The 12,700-nt window shown below is 45.6% G+C and overlaps 1 protein-coding gene across 1 annotated transcript in view; it reads left to right on the top strand.

The window, feature by feature from the left end:
• Positions 1–12,700, top strand: part of Fam186a (family with sequence similarity 186 member A) — a 46,668-nt gene that overhangs the window by 14,230 nt on the left and 19,738 nt on the right. The window contains exons 2-3 of the mRNA XM_051159391.1: positions 6,635–6,851; positions 7,567–7,737. Of these exons, the coding sequence (XP_051015348.1) occupies positions 6,635–6,851; positions 7,567–7,737 (388 nt within the window). The remainder of the gene's footprint in view (positions 1–6,634; positions 6,852–7,566; positions 7,738–12,700) is intronic.

The raw sequence follows: 12,700 nt of genomic DNA, 5'->3' as shown, positions 1-12,700 counted from the left end.
ACTTTGAAAGGTAATATTATAGCTATATTTCTGCATATATATAGAGAGAGAGAGGGGGGGGAGGGAGGGAGGAAGGGAGGAAGGGAGGGAGAGAAGGAGAGAGAGAGAGAAAGAGTATGAAAGGTGTACAAATCAGCTAAAGATAATTTTCTGGTCTATGTTTGAGCAGGTGAAAGGCACTTATCAACTTGATGAGTCTGTTTAGACTGTAATATAAACCTCTATCCGTGTTGTATGAAAGGATGGCATGTCATGAGCTCCAGGTAGCCAAGAACATTCGTTTGCCATGCGAAGACATTCATAACTCAGCTAGTATGAGGCCTTCCCTGGTCAGATCTAATCTATGTAAGTTTTGCTGGTAACCATAGTTTTTCATTTCCTGTAATTACACATCAGCCTTTTCAGAGCTTAAAGTTGCTCATTGAAACCTTGAATATATATATATTTCAATGGTATGGTGTATATATCTTTGCTTTTTAATTCTGAAAAATAAAACACATCCACCTGCCAGATTCCATTTCTTTTGGTACCTCTAGTGGTACTTCCAACAGGTAATGGAGTTTAGTTATACATAGATTATGTAGGACATTAAAAAAAAAAAAAAAAACAACTTTTTTTTCCAAGACAGGGTTTCAAGACACACCAGTGGTTATTTTTATAACGTTCAACTCTTGGGGATAGGGTAAGACGCTTAGCTGTGGCCAGATCCAAAGCTGCGTTGCCTGCAGTAGCATGCATGCACGAGATCAGCAATACTTAGTTGCAGTTTCCCTGCCTGCTTGTTACCTCTTGGCTGCCCCAAGGAAAACTAGTACTTTTTGCTGCTGGGCTTTGAGCTGACAGACCTCTCAGTTCCTCTCCTGATGGCAAAAGGTTACCTTGCCTGTCTCTCCTGGCTTTGCACTGCTGACCTCAGTGCTTTCTCATTCCACAGTGCCTACAAACCCCAGGGAACCTACTGCTGCCAGAAGCTGCTTGTTGTAGGCTATGAATAAATGTACCATATTCCTTGGAGTTAACGCACCTGCAATTTTGATCTCTGGTTTTTGGGTTTTTTTTATTTTTTATTTTTTTGAGACAGGGTCTCTATTTGTAAATGGCTAAATTCACCCCAATTAAAGCACCAGGGTTTTGGGGGGATTATTTGGTTGGTTTTGGGTTTTGGGTTTTGAAAAACAGGGTTTCTCTGCGTTAGCCTTGGCTGTCCTGGACTCGCTTTTGTAGACCAGGCTGGCCTCGAACTCACAGCGATCTGCTTGCCTCCGCCTCCTGAAAGCTGGGATTAAAGGTGTGCGCCACACGCCTGGCAAAATTTCCCTTTTGTTGAATGGGCTTTAAGTCTAATCAGAGAGATGTTGGCTGCCACCAAGGTATGAGTGCTGCTATTGAATCTTTAGGGTTATAGTGCCACATTGGTTTTTGTTGGAGTTCACAGACATTGTAGCTTGGTAGGACTGTTGGTTATTTTCCTCCCTTGGAAGCTTGCACAAAGCCTTCCAGTACCATGAAGACTGGTCCTCAGAGTTAGATCCGTCTCAGACCCTCTGAGTCCTATATCCAAAGTACATGGTGTTTTTCAGCAGTAGGACTGACCTTCAGCCTCTGGGAGGCAACCAAAGGAGACAGCAGCAGCCCATAAAGTTTTAGGAATCTATTGAACTGCCTTGATCAACAACTCAGAAGGGGCTTCTTGTGCCTAGGGTAGGCAGTCTGTGGCTCTTGGTGTGTGTGGGGAATTGCCAGCCCAGATGGGAACATATCATTAAAACACACACACACACACACACACACACACACGCACACACACACTATATGTAATTTTAAGTAAATAGACAATAATGCTTCCTTATGACTTTTTCAGACATCCTTACTGCTAATCTCCCTTTCCTTTTTTTTAAACACTTCCCTCCCCACTCCCAACGAACCCCTTTCCTTTCCCACTTCTCCCTTCACGTGTACTCTGCTAGTCTGTCCCCTCTCTATTGCTTCTTCCCATAGCCACGGTCCTTTTCCCTCTCTGGCTTCTGAAGTCATCACAGGTATACACTCCATGTGCAGATCTGTAGTCAGGATCCATGCATATGAGAGCGCGCAGTGTCTGTCTGTCTGTCTGGGACTGGAGTGCCTCACTCAGTATAACCCTTTCTAGCCCTACCCACTAATTTACCAAGCTCATGATTTCGTTTCTTTTACAGCCGAATAACATTTCACAGTCTTTATGCACCTCACTTTCTTCATCCGGGAATCAGTTGAAGGACACTTCAGTTGTTTCTGTCTCTTAGTTATTGAGAATAGAGCAGCCATGCACATAGAAGAGCGAGCACCGAGGGAGTAAGGTTTTAAGTCCCTTGGGTGTATCCTAAAGAGTCGTATAGCTGAGTCATATAGGAGATTTATTTCTGGCTTTTTGAAAAGATTTCACACTGATGCCCAGAGTGGCTGGACCAGTTTTCAAGCCTCCCAACAGCGAACGAGGGTTCTCTCTTCCCCACAGTCGCTCTAGTATTTGCTGTCCCTGTTTTGTTGGTCTTTTCCACTCAGACTGGGGTAAGATGAAATCACAAAGTTGTTTTGAGATTTAAAAACATTATTTTCTGTGTATGGGTGTTTTGACAGCATGCGTGCCTGTGTACTATGTGCATACAGTGTCCATAGAGGCCATGGAGGGCATTGGCTCCCCTGGGATGACACTGTGAGCCATTGTGTGGGCTGGAAATTAAACCTAGGTCCTGTACAAGAGTAGCCAGGGGCCAAGCGGAGGTGGCGCACGCCTTTAATCCCAGCACCCGGGAGTCAGTGGCAGGCGGATCTCTGTGAGTTCGAGGCCAGCCTGGTCTACAGAGTAGTGAGTTCTAGGAAAGTCAAGGCTACACAGAGAAACTCTGTCTTGGGAAAAAAAAAAGGTTAGCCAGTGCTTTTAAGCACTGAGTCATCTCTTCAACACCAATATTTTCAGATTAAAAAAAAAAAAGGTATATGTGTGTATGCTTATGGCTGTAAGGCACCACTTAGGTGCTCAGATCTGAATCCAGCTCTTTTGCCGGAGCAATAAATCTTCAGCCCCCTCAAAGCACTTTTGCTTTGCAGTTCCTAGAAACAATGACTTTTTGGGGGGAGACTATTTTTAACCATCTCTTTCTTATTTCTTTTTCAATTGTGGAAGAAAATTTAGCTGGGTATAATAGACGGGGCTGGCAGCTGTGGCTATTTTGTGGTGATTTGCTCTGGACTCTCATGACTTTTAGTGTTTACACTAAGAATCTGTTTTGTTCTGATGGGTTTTCCTTTGTATGTTACTTGTGTTTTCTCTCTTGCAGCTCTCAAAACTCTCTTTTTGTTCTGTATACTTAGTGTTTGACTGCAGTATGCCATGAGGGGTTTCTTTTCTGATCTGTTTGTTGCTCTTTGTGTTTCTTGTATCTGCATGTCTTTTAGTTTGGGTAAGTTTTCTTCTGTGATTTTGTGGAAGGTATGTCCTATACCATTAACCTGGGATTGTTCTCCTTCACCCACCCTATGATTCAAAGAGTTAGTCTTTTCATGGTGTCCCACATATCTGCACATTCCTTTCTAGTGGTCTTATTTTTATTTAATTTTTAAAATATGCCTTTTGCTTGATTCACTCTACTTGTAAAGCCACAGGAAAGGAACACGCCTTGATCTATCATGTTGTCTGCATGATACCTGGATGTGTGGACTTTTGTTAACTCTGTGAGTGATATGGACACAGCAGGCTGGGGCAGAACTCACAGAGATCTGCAGACCTCCATTTCCTGAGTGCTCAGACTAAAAGCACCACCACACTCAGTGCCTCAGTCATTGTTCTGTAGCTGTTAAGAGACACCATGACTCGAGCCGGGCGTGGTGACACACGTTCACAATCCCAGCACTCGGGAGGCAGAGGAAGGAGGATCTCTGAGTTTGAGGCCAACCTGGTCTACAAAGCACGTCCAGGACAGCCAAGGATACACAGAGAAACCCTGTCTCAAAAAATAAAAAATAGAGAGACACCATGATTCAAGCAATTGTTACAAAAGAAAGCATTTTTTTTTTTTTGCTTTTTTTTTTTTTTTTTTCCAAGACAGGGTTTCTCTTGGGAGGCAGAGGCAGGTGGATTGCTGTAGGTTCGAGGCCAGCCTGGTCTCCAAAGTGAGTCCAGGACAGCCAAGGCTACACAGAGAAACCCTGTCTCGGGGGAAAAATGACTGTAACATATTACACTACCTTGCAAACCCCAATTTCTCCACATCCTTGCCCAACACCTATATAGTCACACCTATTTTGTTTTGTTTGATGCAAGGTTCATATAGTCTGGGCTAACTTTAAGCCCACTGAGTGCATTCTGGGATGGCACCGGTCCCACCATACTCTCCTATGTTACATGGTGGCACGCTAGGAAGATTTTGCTCTCTCCTCTCTCCTTCACTCCTCTTCTCTCCCCTCCCTTCCCCTGCCCACTTTCTTTCTCTCTTCCCCTCATTCCCCTTCCTAGCCCCCTTTCCTCCCCTCCTTCCCTTCCCTTTATTGAGATAAGGTCTCCGGTAGCCCATGCTGGTCTCTGACTCACCACCTTCCAGCCACACCTCCCAAGTGCTAGCCTTACAGTCAGAGAAAACTCAAAGGTTCTACATTTTGGGCTAGTCACATGGCTCAGCAGGCAAAAGCATTAGCTGGCAAACCTGATAATCCAAATTTGATGCCAGGAATCCACAGGATGGAAGGAGAAAACTGACTCTTGAAAGTTGTTCTCCAGGCCGGGCGTGGTGGCGCACGCCTTTAATCCCAGCACTCGGGAGGCAGAGGCAGGCGGATCGCTGTGAGTTCGACGCCAGCCTGGTCTACAAAGTGAGTCCAGGATGGCCAAGGCTACACAGAGAGACCCTGTCTCGGAAAAAAAAAAAAAAAAAAGAAAGTTGTTCTCCGACTTCGGCTTCCACATGATTGTCATGACACTCAAATACACAAACATACAAACACACAGAGACAGACAGACCGACACACAGACACATACACAGAGGGAGAGAGACAGACAGACTGACACACACACACACACACAGAGGGAGAGAGGGGGAGAAAGGGAGACAGACAGACACACATACAGAAGTATTAGAGCTTAGAGTTGGAGAGTTGCTTCAGTGGTTAAGAGCACTTGTTCTTGCAAAGGGCCCAGGTTCAATTCCCAGTGTGCACATGGAAGATTACCACCTGTTTGGGCATTAGGCATGCATGCAGTGCAAAACACTCATTCAATAAAATAATAAAAATAAATTTTAATTTTAAAAATTAAATTAAAGGTTTTCCACCAAATATTAAAGTTTAAAAATACTTTTAATAGCAAGGAAGTGTTGGCTCACACGTTTAATCTAGCATTTGGGAGCTGGAGGCAGGCAGATCTCTGAGGATGAGGCCAGCCTGGGTCTACAGAGTGAGTTCTAAGACAGCCAGGGCTACACAGAGAAACCCTGCCTCAAAAAATAAAAATTTAACATTTATTTTCAGTCTAGTTTACATAGAGATGCAGGCCAGAAGAGCCTACACAGTGAGGCCTCTTCTCAAAAGAAAAGAAAATACTATTTTATATCTTTGAGTGTTTTGCCTGTATGTATACAAATGTGCAAAGTGTGCGCCTGGTGCCTGTGGAGGTCAGAAGATGGCACAGTCTTTGGAACAAGAGTTAGAGATGGCTGCGAGCCACTGTGTGGGTGTGAGCCACTGTGTGGGTGCTAGGAAGGAAGTCTAGGTCCTCAGCAAGAGCAGTAAGTGTTGTTTGTTTTGGTATTTTTGGTTTTTCAAGACAAGGCTTCTCTGTGTAGCCCTGACTATCCTGGACTCACTTTATTGACCAGGCTGGTCTTGAGCTCACATCGATCCTCCTGCCTCTGCCTCCCAAGTGCTGGGATTAAAGCGTGCACCACCACCGCCCGGCTTGTTTGTTTTTCAAGACGGGGTTTCACTGTGTAGACTTTGCTGTCTTGGAACTGGCTTTGCAGACCAGGCTGGCCTCGAACTCACAGCGATTCACCTGCCTCTGCCTTCCAAGGGTTGTTTTTGGTTTGTTTGTTTTGTTTTGAAATATTATTTATTTATTTAATTTTAATTTATGTGTGTTGGTGTGAGGGTGTCAGATCTTGGAGTTACAGACAGTTGTGAGCTGCCATGTGGGTGCTGGGAATTGAACCCGGGTCTTTTGGAAGAGCAGGCAGTGCTCTTAACCACTGAGCCATCTCTCCAGCCCGTTTTTGTTTTTGTTTTTAAAGGAGAGAAAATTTGGGACTCATAGTAAAGGCACACTGACAGCATTTCATTTGACACGGGAGGGCTCCCTATGCTGCCCACACTGGCCTGGGACTCATAGTTCCGGCCAGTCACCCAAAAGCTGAGGTTAGCTAGAAGACTTTAAGATTTTTCTTTAAAAGTCTTATGTTTGTGTTCGGGTGTGTGCTTGTACATGTGTGGCCATGCATGTAGTGGTCTGAAGAAATTGTGCAGGAGTCAGTTCTCTCCAGGCACCACATGGGGTTCCAGGCTTGGCAGCCGGCACCACTAATCACTGAGATGTCTCACCGCCCTAAGGAGAGGCGTTAAGAGCCAGCTTTCTGCAACCCAGAGCGAACACTACTCCTCCTTTTCACAGGACGTTCTTACACAGCTGATTGAGATATTGAGCAATGTGGAGCTGATAATGACTCGATACAGTATTGACAGCTCGTCCCCTGGGCAGAAGGGCTTATTCAAACAAAACCAGAAAAAGAAGAGAAGAGTTTTATTAGAGAAGATCTCCGCGTACATCAAGAACATTGACATCAGAGAGAAGATCCTCCTCAGGCTTCAGTCCTGGCTGGAAGAATGGAGTAAGTGTCTGTAAGGGCTCGGGGAAGGAAGAAGGTTAGCGAGAGAGGAGGTCAATCCTGAGGGAAGGACTGACCTTGGCAAGGAGGAAAGACACAGCGGAGTGAGGGAACGAACCCGGGGCTCTGAACCTCCATTACATTTTCTTGTTGGGGTTTTTTGTTTGTTTGTTGTTTGATTGGTTGGTTGGTTGGTTTTGGTTTTGGTTTTTCGGGACAGGGTTTCTCTATGTTATCTTGGCTGTCCTGGACTCTCTTTGTAGACCAGGCTGGCCTCCAACTCACAGCGATCTGCCTGCCTCTGCCTCCCAAGTGCTGGGATTAAAGGCGTGTGCCACTCCATTACATTTTCTTAACTTGCTGATTTAACTGTTTGGACTTCTATTCCAAGTTTCTTCCTGTATAATTATTTAATAGGGAAAAGGCTCCGGATAACAATAAGTGCAAACTAGCCGGGTGGTGGTGGTGCACACCTTTAATCCCAGCACTCGGGAGGCAGAGGCAGGCGGATCACTGTGAGTTCAAGGCCAGCCTGGTCTACCAAATGAGTCCAGGACAGCCAGGGCTACACAGAGAAACCCTGTCTTGAAAAAAAAAAAGTGCAAACTAACTCTATTCCCCAACGGGACCGAGTCATGTAGTTACCAAGTAGCATAAGCCTATATGGCTGTAATTAGTTTTTTCCTCCATAAGATGGCTTTCCTGTACTCTCTTCAAGATTTCCTCCTGTCTGAGGTGATGCCCATCAACATGGAGGAGTACTACCACTGGGTTGCGAAAATGGAGATGATGCCAGAAACGCTGAAGGAAATGGATTACGATGTCAATATCCTGCTTCGAATGGTCACATCGCTCCTGGAAGAAAAGAAGAGACAAAAGAAAAAAACAAGTAAGTGTAATCTGTAAGCCTTGGAAATGGGGGGCTGGAGAGATGGCTCAGCTGCCCTCGGTGCTCTTCCAGAGGACCTGTGTCCCATTCCCAGCACCCACATGGTGGCTCACAAGCATCTGGAACTCTAGTTCCAGTGAGAAACAGTGTCTTCTCTTGGCTCCTTCAGACACTGCGTTCACATGGTGCCCAACTCATATGCAGACAAAAAACCCCATACACATAAAATAGTTTTTTTTTTTTTCGAGACAAGGTTTCTCTGTGTAGCCTTGGCTACACAAAGTCCTGGACTCCCTTTGTAGACCAGGCTGGTCTTGAACTCACAGCGATCCGCCTGCCTCTGCCTCCCGAGTGCTGGGATTAAAGGCGTGTGCCACCACACCCGGCTGCATAAAATAGTGGTAAAAGTTTAAAATACAGCATTATTGAGGAATAATTTTCATTCCACAAGATGTATGTGTGTCAAGTGCACAATTATTTCCATAAATTCATAGTTGCTGTGGGGTAGTCACCATAGGTTCTTCTTTTTGGCGGTGATGTTGGGGACTGAACACAATAGTACTCTAGTCCCATTTTAAAATGTATCCATTATCAAAAAAAAAAAAAAATCTGTGCTTATGTGTTCTCTGTCTTTATTCCCACCCACAATCCTAGACAACCATCAATCTATTTTGTCTCAGGGAATTAATTTTGGCTGTTTTATAGAAATAGTCATATTTTATGTGGGTTTTGTTTTGTTGAGACAGAATCTTGCTATGTAATCCAGGCTAGCCTGGGACTTGAAATTCTTCCGTCACAGCCTTCTGAGGGCCGGGACGGGTCTGTCCTGCCTGTCTTCTTCAGCAAGGCTGTAGGGCAGCACACTGGCAACCCAGTCCTCCGGTTGGCTTGCATGTGGTTGTCAGCTACACCACGTCTGCTTGACCAGCTGAGCAGTTGGTGGATAGTTGGACGTTTCCCATGTTTAACTTTTCTGAATGCTGCTGCTATGAGCAAGTCTCTGTGAGGCCCGTGTTTGCTTCGTGTGCGTGTGCAGTCCTACTGGTTGACTGTACTGCAGACCTATTTTCTGAAGTGGCAGCAGTCCCTGCAGTTCTGCGTATAGTGCAGGAAGGCTCCAGTGCCTCCATGTCCTCGACACCCAGGACTCCCTTTCCTTTCCCAGGCTGGTGGTTGTAAAGAGAGAAAGGTGGGGATTAGCCTTCCCCTCATGAGGAGAGAGGCCAGGCAAGCCACGCTCCGCAGCCGTGCCTGGTGAACGTGTCTGTTAAACACTTCCTCCTCCTACGTGTTTTGTTTTATTCCCTCCTTTCCTTCTTGCCTTTTTCACAGTCTTTTTTTTTTTTTTTTAAAGATTTATTTATTTATTAAGTATACAGTGTTCTGCCTGCATGTTCACCTGCAGGCCAGAAGAGGGCGCCAGATCACATTATAGATGGTTGTGAGCCACCATGTGGTTGCTGGGAATTGAACTCAGGACCTGTGGAAGAGCAGTCAGTGCTCTTAACCTCTGAGCCATCTCTCCAGCCCCTCACAGAGTCTTATACAGCCCACGCTGGCCTTGAACTTCCTAAGTAGCTAAGGGGGACCTTGAATTCCTAATCCTCCTGTCACAACCTCCCTAGTTCTGGAATTACAGATGCACCACCACCCAGGCCATCTTTTATATAGCTATGAACTTTCCACTGTTTTATTTATGTGTATGGTGTTGTGTCTTGTTTTCTGTGTATGTCTGTGTACCACATGCATGGCTGATGTCCGTGGAGGCCACTGAGGACTGCAGTCACCTGAAACTCTGAGATCCATGTAGGTCTTGGGGATTGAAACTGGTATCTCTGACACAGCAGCCAGGGATCCTAACCTCAGAGCTTCTCTCCAGCTCCTTTTTTTTTTTTTTTCAAGATAGTTTGGGGCTTTTTGTTTGTTTGTGTTTTATTTTTTTTTTACATATGCATTTATATTGTTACAACATATATACAATAAACTACCTATAGCAAGGAGAACCATGACATCATTAGGAATTATATATGTTGTTGTTAATTTACCAGTGTGACCTAATACTGTTTATTATCAGGCCTATAATTATTATTGCAGTATAAACCCCTAGCAGTCAATCAAGACACAGACACTTGTTATATTTTAAAATAGCCTTAGTTAACCTGGGGCAGGGCAGACATTAATCTCTTAAACTACTTCCCATAGTGGGGCAGGTACCTGTCCCAATCCCATTCCATCTGCTCCTAATAACTATCAAGCTACCTCCCATCCATAATCCCAAATACTTGCTCATGTTCTTCATCTGGGCCAAATCTCCATGCCGGCCACGTGCTTCTATTCCATCTAACCCATGGCGGCCTTCTCCTCCTCCTCCCTTCTCCTCTCTCTTCTTTCTTCTCCTTTGTCTTTTTCCCAAGATTCCCTGTCTCCCCAAGCCCCGGAACCTTAGCCACACCTATCTCATTCGCCCTGCCCCGGTGTGATGGCTTTTCATTAATCAGCATCAGAATACATCAGACCAACCATCAACATATATAAAATATTTATTTAATATTTGTACAATATTCTGCCTGTGTGTGTGCCTACATGCCGGAAGAGGGCACCAGATCTCATTATAGATGGTCGTGAGCCATCATGTGGTTGCTGGGAATTGAACTCAGGATCTTTAGAAGAACAGCCAGTGCTCTTAACCTCTGAGCCATCGCTCAAGCCCCCAACAACATATATAAATGTTACATTCTTAGTGTCTTGGCTATTTGTATTTGACAGCCTGCAAGATGTTTGTTTGTTTGTTTGTTTGTTTAAAGATGTATTTATTATGTATACAGTATCCTGCATGCACCCCTGCACCCCAGAAGAAGGCACCAGATCTCATTAGAGATGGTTATGGGCCACCATGTGGTTGCTGGGAATTGAACTCAAGACCTCTGGAAGAGCAGACAGTGCTCTTAACCGCTGAACCATCTCTCCAGCCCATTTGTTTTTGTTGTTTTCTGTGTAGCCCAGGCTGTTTTGGAACTCACTCTGTAGACCAGGCTGGTCTCAAACTCATAGAGATCCACCTGCCTCTGCTTCCCGAGTGCTGGGATTCAAGGCATGCTCCACCAGTGCCTGCCTCTTTTTATTTTTTTAACTACACATAACATTATACATAGTTAGAGGATTCCATATGGGGTCCCTATATGCTAATGTTCTGTCTGGAGAGTGGCCTATAGTAACTGTGCTTTCAGTTTCCATTGAAGGGGTTCGCTAAATATGCAGCAAGCATAAGTAAAAGAACAGCAATAGCAGCAGTCAGACAGCAAAGCATCAATTTATAATGTCTAGCAATTTGAGATTAGCCTGGTCTTACACCGAGAGCTCCAGGCCAACGCAAACCACATAGTGAGATGCTGTCTCAACTCCCAACACCCCCAAAAGAAAAGCATCCTTTAATCAGGGCTTGTTAGGTCAAGCAGATGTCAACTAAGTAAGCTGAGGCGGTCCACGTTTTGCACAGTGCTTTCTCGGTGTGCATGAGCTCCCAGCTTACCCTCCCACTGCGGGTGGTTTTATGGGGTGGGGGGAGAGGAACAGTGCCGCCTGTTGGAGACAGTTCACCTTTAGCTGTTCTCTGGAGCAGGGTGTGTTTACCCTTGGGATGTATTGTTGCTCCTGGCTTTCCCTAGGCTCAGTCTGCCCCTTGTCAGGGATATTGAGGGAGATGAGGGAGTGCCTCACAGCCCACAAGTCTCCTTTCAACAGTCATAAGCAGCGCATGAGTGCTCAGCAATATTTCTTATAACTAGACATCTTGTGATGCTCAGGGTGGGGACTTCGCCCCTGCATTAATAAATCTTATTATGTCTTGATATCTTTTGGATGCTCCCCTTTCAGAGTTTTTTGTTTTTGAGACAGAGTCTTACTTACCATCTAATAGAACACAGCCAAGGCTGCCCTAGGGATTGCTGTGTGGTCTGGGCTGCCCTGCCTCGGGCTCCCAAGGCTGCCCTAGGGCTTGCTATGTGGTCTGGGCTGTCCTGCCTCAGGCTCCCAAGGCTGCCCTAGGGCTTGCTATGTGGTCTGGGCTGCCATGCCTCAGGTTCCCAAGGCTGCCCTAGGGCTTGCTATGTGGTCTGGGCTGCCCTGCCTCAGGCTTCCAAGGCTGCCCTAGGCCTTGCTATGTGGTCTGGGCTGCCCTGCCTCGGGCTCCCAAGGCTGCCCTAGGGCTTGCTGTGTGGTCTGGGCTGCCCTGCCTCAGGTTCCCAAGGCTGCCCTAGGGCTTGCTGTGTGGTCTGAGCTGCCATGCCTCGGGCTCCCAAGGCTGCCCTAGGGATTGCTATGTGGTCTGGGCTGCCCTGCCTCGGGCTCCCAAGGCTGCCCTAGGCCTTGCTATGTGGTCTGGGCTGCCATGCCTCAGGTTCCCAAGGCTGCCCTAGGGCTTGCTGTGTGGTCTGGGCTGCCCTGCCTCAGGCTCCCAAGGCTGGAGTTATGCATATGCAACATGGAATCTGACTGGATAAACGCTCTTTATCAGAAAAGGGATTTGTGAATATCTTTTCCCAACCTGTGGTTTTTATCTTCATTTTGGTATATCTGAAGAAGCAGAGTGCTTAGTTTTAGTAGATTCCAACTGACTGACTTACCAGGTTTTCTGTTGACTGACTATCGTGGTTTTAGTACTGGACTAAGAACTTGTGTGAAGCCAGGCACAGCTGTGCCTTTACTTCCACATATTTTTTGTTGTTGTTGTTGTTGTTGTTCCTGTGTGTGTGTGTGTGTGTGTGTGTGTGTGTGCTTTTATTATTGTTGCTGTTTGTTTGTTTGTTTTTTCAATATAGAAGCTAAGTAGGCAGAACAAGCTAGTCATATAACCTTGAGATCCTCCTGCCTCTGCTGGAAGGCTGAAGTTACAGGTGTATGCCAATGCGCCTTGCCTTTGGGTTTTTACATCATTTATATTTAGTGTAATTATTGATCTACTTGA

This window comes from Acomys russatus, chromosome 17 (genome assembly GCF_903995435.1).
Source record: "Acomys russatus chromosome 17, mAcoRus1.1, whole genome shotgun sequence".
In the NCBI taxonomy this organism is placed as follows: domain Eukaryota; kingdom Metazoa; phylum Chordata; class Mammalia; order Rodentia; family Muridae; genus Acomys; species Acomys russatus.
Note: the sequence above shows the minus strand (reverse complement) of the source record. Positions and strands in the feature narration are given on the sequence as shown.